At 39.1% G+C, this 6,827-nt stretch overlaps 1 protein-coding gene across 1 annotated transcript; it reads left to right on the top strand.

The window, feature by feature from the left end:
- Window positions 1-507: 507 nt before the first annotated feature.
- Window positions 508-6,480, top strand: LOC132887530 (sodium- and chloride-dependent GABA transporter 2-like). Its single transcript, XM_060922998.1, has 3 exons — window positions 508-572; window positions 4,890-5,060; window positions 5,933-6,480. Exons 1-3 carry the CDS (start codon window positions 513-515, stop codon window positions 6,017-6,019), a joined length of 318 nt encoding a protein of 105 aa, XP_060778981.1. The 5' UTR covers window positions 508-512; the 3' UTR covers window positions 6,020-6,480.
- Window positions 6,481-6,827: the final 347 nt, after the last annotated feature.

Raw genomic sequence — 6,827 nt, forward strand, 5'->3', positions numbered from 1 at the left:
TGCACAAGGGGGTCACACCAGATACTGAAAGCAAAGGTTCATATACTTTTGCTACTCACAGATATGTAATATTGGATCGTTTTCCTCAATAAATAAATGACCAAGTATAATATTTTTGTCTCATTTGTTTAATTGGGTTCTCTTTATCTACCTTTAGGACTTGTGTGAAAATCTGATGTTTTAGGTTATATTTATGCAGAAATATAGACAATTCTAAAGGGTTCACAAACTTTCAAGCACCATTGTGTGCGTGTGTGTGTGTGTGTGTGTGTGTGTGTGTGTGTGTGTAACAGCATGGCTCACTGAATTTTTCTTCCCCAACACATCCATAATTCTCAGATGGTGAGACGACACCTGCCTATCCCAAAGTGTGTGTTCTTTCTTTTTTTTTAAGTTTTGTAACTTCAAAGATGTCATTATTTTGTCTCACAGTCTGATCTACGTTTTCATTTGTCATTCTGTCTTGCAGGGTGGTATGTACGTGTTTCAGCTGTTTGATTACTATGCCTGTAATGGAGCCTGCATCTTCTTCCTTTCTGTGTCTCAGAGCCTGGCTGTGGGCTGGGCCTTTGGTGGGTCACAAACACTTCACATAGTAGCTGTGCTCTCGTTCATTTGTAATTGGTCAAATAGTCAGACTCTGCTTATACATAGTCCATACATTTTAGGAGACGATAATTAATTGGATATTTAGCTACTCATTTTTACCACACATCAATGTGCTTTTTTTTAAAATTGCGGTTATCAGGGTTCCCGCGGGGTCTAAAAAAGTCTAAAATTCAGAAAGTTAAATTTTAGGCCTTAAAATGTCTAAAAAACACACATTTTCATCCCAGGTCTAAAATTTAATTTATCCAAGTCTAAAATTCTTACATCCGCTCAGTCCGTTCCTAGAAGTGCCTGCAAAACATTAATAAAAAATGTGCCGGTTGCGTTGTTGTCTGCCTGCTAAAAAAACTTCAATCACTGACGATCGCGGCAAGTATGCAACGGTCCAGTTTGTCCACTACGCCTACCGTAGTTCTACCTTCTAAGTTCCTGCAGAGTTTATGCAGTCTGTGGCAGTCAGAGAAGGTTAGCGGTTGTGTTGGCAGTGCGATGAAGAGTGTGGATAGCGCGTCGAATAATAGTGAGTAAAGAGGTTCACATACTTTTGCCACTCACAGATATGTAATACTGGATCATTTTCCTCAATAAATAAATGACCAAGTATAATATTTTTGTCTCATTTGTTTAACTGGGTTCGCTTTATCTACTTTTCGGACTTATGTGAAAATCTGATGTTTTAGGTCATATTTATGCAGAAATATAGAAAATTCTAAAGGGTTCACAAACTTTCAAGCACCGCCGTAAGTATGAAAAATGAGAATGTTCTGCGAGCAATAGGCTGAAGCACACGATCGCTAAAAGGAGCTGTGTTGGGCTGGAACGGTGGGTTAAATAGCCGCTCACATTAGCGCGGAGAGCTTTCACACTGTCAGCGGTCTCAAAAGTAGCCGGTCACCGGTGGCAAATCGCCGTCTGTGGCTTGTTATGCCGCCGGCTATTGTCAGTCGAGTCACAAAATTTAATATTAAATATTTCTGACGGCAAAAAAAGTTGTGAACGTAAATTACATCCACTATGTCATGTATGTCCGTTGCCACGTCAACTTTGTTTACATCCTCGACATGAATGCAGTCATTACTGCCCTGTGTTGCCAGATTGGGCGGTTTCCCGCCCAATTGGGCAGTTTTAAGTGCATTTTGGCGGGTTTTGAACATATTTTGGGCTGTAAAACGTCAGCAGTATCTGGCAACATATTTTTTTTACTTAATACAAGAAATTAATGGATGCCAACGTTTTTGCCAAAATGGTATTTTATTTTCCATTGTTTAGGCAGCTTCAGCATCATACTGTGAGATTCTGTTCAAATTGTTTTTTTTCTTCTATGAAGCCTGAGCCATTTATTTTATTAGTTTATAATTATTGTTTAATTTAGTCTTCAGGAGAGACTGCCTGCACACAGTACTAGTATTAATAGTTTTTTTCTTCCATGAAAGCTGAGGCATTTATATTATATTTTAAGTTAACTTCATGTTGTGCTGTGAGGTTCTCTGCACTTTAACTTTTGAACCAACAGGTGCATTTGTATAAGTAAAGCCTATTTTTCTACATTTTTGTAGTCCTGGTAATCTTTTATATTGGTAAAGTTGTTTATAGGACCATTTCTCAGTGTCTTTGTTTTTTTTAATCAATAGTTTTTCAGTAATAACTTAATATTTAACATATCACTCAATTTTAAACAACCCCCCCCCCCCCCCCCCCCCCATGGGCTGCCCCCATAGTCTCCAAAATTTCTGTGGGAAACACTGGCGTGCGTAACAACGCTAATCAAGCTTAAGCTAGACGACCCACCTCAAATACCCGTCCCGGGTAAATGTTATCCCAATTTTAGACGACCTGTTCCAAACTATCCCGCCCCATGAAAAATTCGTACTTGCATCTCTCTCTCTCTCTCTCTCTGTCTCATATATCCCTGCATGCTTTGCGTGCATTATGTCTGCCGCTGGCAGACATTTTACCATTTTGCACCCTGCTGTAAATTATTTGTACCCTGCTATTCTCCCAAACTTTGAAGCCCCTGCACTGTAGACAATCTTAGCATGCACATTACATGTCGTCAACATTACCATGACATGGAGCGCATGAGTCCAGTCAGCGTATTCAGCTTTCTAACAGTGCTTTTTTTTAAAATATATTATTCTCTCCCCAATGGTGTGTCTTTCCTGGCTTTATTATTTAGTATTTATTAATTTTGCATTCATATTTTGCAATGATTTTACACCTCTGTCTCAAATGGCCCCTGTTTGCTCCGCTACTGCTTAAAAACCAGCTGTCTCCCTTGTATACCTCTCGCAAGGTATGACTTGATTTCATTGGTAAATCGCTGCCGCCTTGCGTGAGTTTGCTGTTTAACTGGAAGCAAGTGTGCTACGGGGCTACTACGTATGTTTTAACTATTAGTTTTAAAATATGTGTATGCATTTTTACTGTTAATATGGTTGAAATGGTTGCTACAGCAAGTGGAGGTCTGCGATGCTGTGGTTTGCAGCATGGGGTTCACATGAGCAATCAAGAAAGTCATCATCTGAAAACAGCGCATTATATAATAACACTGTTTTATTACCAGAACACCACTAATCAAAAGTTTAAATCAGTTCTGTTGCAGTTAGGGGAAAAAAACCAAACCCCTACAGACTGCATTTACTGCACAAATGCCCTTTATCACTCTATTGTCTTGTACTTTTGTTGCTATGTGACATAATGTACTAATGTTGCCATATGACATAAATAAGCACACAATCAGTTTGTATCCCTGATAGTCAGTTTACCAATACAAATGACTTTGTTTTGAGAATTGAACTCGATTGTCTTTTTTTGGGAAGGGCAGGGGTAGGGCAGGTTGTAATGCTTCGTGTTGGTCTAAAAAATTTTTCATAATGGTCTTAAAAAGTCTAAAAAAGGTCTAAAATTTAACTTACTGAATCCTGCAAGAACCCTGGGTTAAACAGGAAATGAGCATAAACATCAAAGAAGGGGTTCAAAACTCAGGAGAGGGTGTCCACTGATGGTATGAAGTGGGAATGTCGAGGCTGGTTATTGCAGTTGTACTGAACATGATCAGTTTAATTTGGATCATTTTGATTTGTCCCAATATTTGTCCCTGAGTTAAGAGCACTATGTATAAAATTGGCTGTGAGTCCATTGATTCAAACGGTTTAGTTACAAATTCCTTTAAAATGCTGGCGTACAGAATCAAAAACAAAATCTTCTCTTGTATACTGTAGCTTACTTATTCACATATTGCACTATAAATACAGCACCAGTCCTCACATTGAGAAGTGGAGACAAATGAAGTATACGGCTTTATGCCTGGGATCCTTTGCTAAATGTACAGTTACTGTAAATGTAAAACTGTTTCCACAGGTAAATACAGTATCAGTCAAAAGTCTGGACACCTTCTAATTAATTGGGGTCTTCTTTTGTTTTATTAATTAAGACGCTTCGTGTCTTAAAGTAATGATGGACTGTCGTTTCTCTTTACTGAGCTGAGCGTTTTGTTACAAAATATAGATTACTACAGTTGTGGAATAGGGCTATTTACTGTATTTTTATTCTTGACTATTTACTGTTTGATCTCAAACACATTTAAGAAGGCAGGAAATTGTACTAATTAACTTTTGATGAGGCACACCTGTTAATTGAAAAGCATTCCAGGTGACTACCACATGAAGCTGGTTAAGATAATGCCAATAGTGTGCAAAGCGTCTATGAATGAGCAGGGGTGTCCAAACTTTTGATTGCTACTTTAGGAAACCCATTCAATTTTCATTAAAGACCCCATTAAAACTTTAATACATGCCTGCATTCACCCCATTTATATGCTGTGACTCTTTTCAGGGGCTGAACGAATGTCTAAAATCATTGAAGACATGACAGGGTCATACCCGCATGTCATCTTTAGGCTGTGCTGGAAATACATTACCCCATTTCTTTTATGGTAAGCTTCTGTTTGGCTGTTACACTCTCTTCTTTAACTAAAAGAAGCTTACTCTTAACAGATTAATATTTCATAATACCTCAAACAACCAGTAGATAAAGTAATTTCAGATAATCTGAATAATGCAACTAATAACTTATTTAATTATTAGAGAAGAAGCCACACAATGATTGGATATCCCCGGTCTCACAGTATTTTCTCCACATATCAGTTACAGAGCTCATTTTTACATCCTTCCCTGGTCAATGAAAATTTTTTGCTCTTCAAACAAATACAACATTGCTGCTACCTGCTCCCATTTGTGGACTTTACTGTTGACTACTTATCTCTCTTCCTTTAACCCAAGATATCTTTCATATATTCCATGGTGGAGTACCAGCCTCTGACGTTTAACCGCTGGTATGTGTACCCAGCCTGGGCATATGGGTTGGGCTGGCTGATGGCCCTCTCCTCCATCGTGATGGTTCCTGCATGGGCATTGGGCCGCTTATGGAAAGCAGAGGGTAACCTCAAACAGGTGAGAATAGCCACATAACTTCTCTTCCCTTCATTACATGTTGCTCACCACTTGAATTTTGCACTTTCCTGAGGCCCGTAAAGTTCAAGCAATTTACACTTTTACCCTGTTTGGCACTGACTATTTTGATAAGGGAAAAAAAAATCAATTTTTACAGGCCTGGAGAAAATTCTCACTCTTACACTGTAATTTTACCCAGAATTATTTGGTGCAACTTTAAATATTGCATACCCCATTGTCAGCAGTGAAACACAGCATCTATATCACAATTATACCTTGATAAGTATGGTATGATGCTTTTTGCTTTCACACTGTAGTTCACATCAGTTTAATTATATATGGTATATCATAGTGTTGCTGTCTCAGTTTTGTCTATTTTGTTGTTCTCTGGGTTCTCTAGCTTTCTTCCACCTCCAAAAAAACATCCCAGTAGGTAAATTGGCTAGAATAAATTCCTCCAAGCTGTGAATGTGTGTTACTGTGTGTATGTGCATGTTGCCCAGCAGTGGAGTAACATCCCCTCCAGGCTGTATTCCTGAATTTTGTCCAGTTTTCCTGGGATAAGCTCCAGATCTACCATAACAGTAATCAGGAGAAAGAGGTTAACAAATAAATAAACTCTGGTGCAGGGATGTAATCAGTTGGTCAAAAAGAAGAAGAAACTATATTCAATGAAACTTAGGTTAATTTTATTTTTAGATAGAGACAAAAGTGTGTGTGTTGCTTGCATGAGTGATGCATGATTCTTGGTTGAGTAGGTATGCAGGTCTTTTAGCAAGGGTTATTTATTACGCTGTAATTTTTTTTCCTGGAATGATATCGTCAATTAGTATAGAAATCGATAAAAAATAAACAACTTGTTTTTTCCACAGCGTTGGTGTCAACTGTGCAGTCTGAAGAGCAACTTACCTTTGACCCGTAACCAGAGACCTAACAGGGAAATGACATCAGCTGTTTGACAAAGCCATCAACACTAAGGAACATAAACTACACAATATTGAACAAATAGTGCCATTGTCTTTTCACATACAAATGGAAAAATGACATTTGCTCATCTCATCTCATTATCTCTAGCTGCTTTATCCTGTTCTACAGGGTTGCAGGCAAGCTGGAGCCTATCACAGCTGACTACGGGCAAAAGGCGGGGTACGTCCTGGACAAGTCGCCAGGTCATCACAGGGCCGACACATAGACACAGACAACCATTCACACTTACATTCACACCTACGGTCAATTTAGAGTCACCAGTTAACCTAACCTGCATGTCTTTGGACTGTGGGGGAAACCGGAGCACCCGAAGGAAACCCACGCAGACACGGGGAGAACATGAACTCAGCACAGAAAGGCCCTCACCGTCCAAGGGGCTTGAACCCGGACCTTCTTGCTGTGAGGCGACAGCGCTAACCACTAACCACCATGCCGCCCCCACTCATTTCATTTCAGATATAAAATAAAAAGTTCTGCAAGTCACCACCTCTGCCTCCTGTGTCTCTTTTTCATAATCAAGAGTGTTAATGTGGTGTTAAACCAGGGGAAATACTGGTTCTGTGTGAAAGAAAGGGGGGAAAAAGCTCAATATGGTGTGTAAATTTGACAGTTATATCATGCCTCACATTGAAGAACAACCCAATCAGCAGGGTACAACCATTTTTTTAGACACTGAATTTAACACGGAAGGGAATCATCCAGTATCTTAGTGACCCCCCAAAATTCATAACTCCCCCACTTTTTTTTTTTTTGAAACATCTTTCATGAGCTACATCAAAT

The sequence above is a fragment of the Neoarius graeffei genome, chromosome 6, assembly GCF_027579695.1.
Source record: "Neoarius graeffei isolate fNeoGra1 chromosome 6, fNeoGra1.pri, whole genome shotgun sequence".
NCBI lineage: Eukaryota > Metazoa > Chordata > Actinopteri > Siluriformes > Ariidae > Neoarius > Neoarius graeffei.

Coding starts and splice junctions, on each gene's coding strand:
- LOC132887530 (XM_060922998.1), top strand. CDS start 513: ATGGAGCCTGCATCTTCTTCCTTTCTGTGTCTCAGAGCCTGGCTGTGG. Junction 573..4,889: donor GGCTGTGGGCTGGGCCTTTG/GTGGGTCACAAA, acceptor CTTTAACCCAAG/ATATCTTTCATATATTCCAT. Junction 5,061..5,932: donor CAGAGGGTAACCTCAAACAG/GTGAGAATAGCC, acceptor TTTTTTCCACAG/CGTTGGTGTCAACTGTGCAG.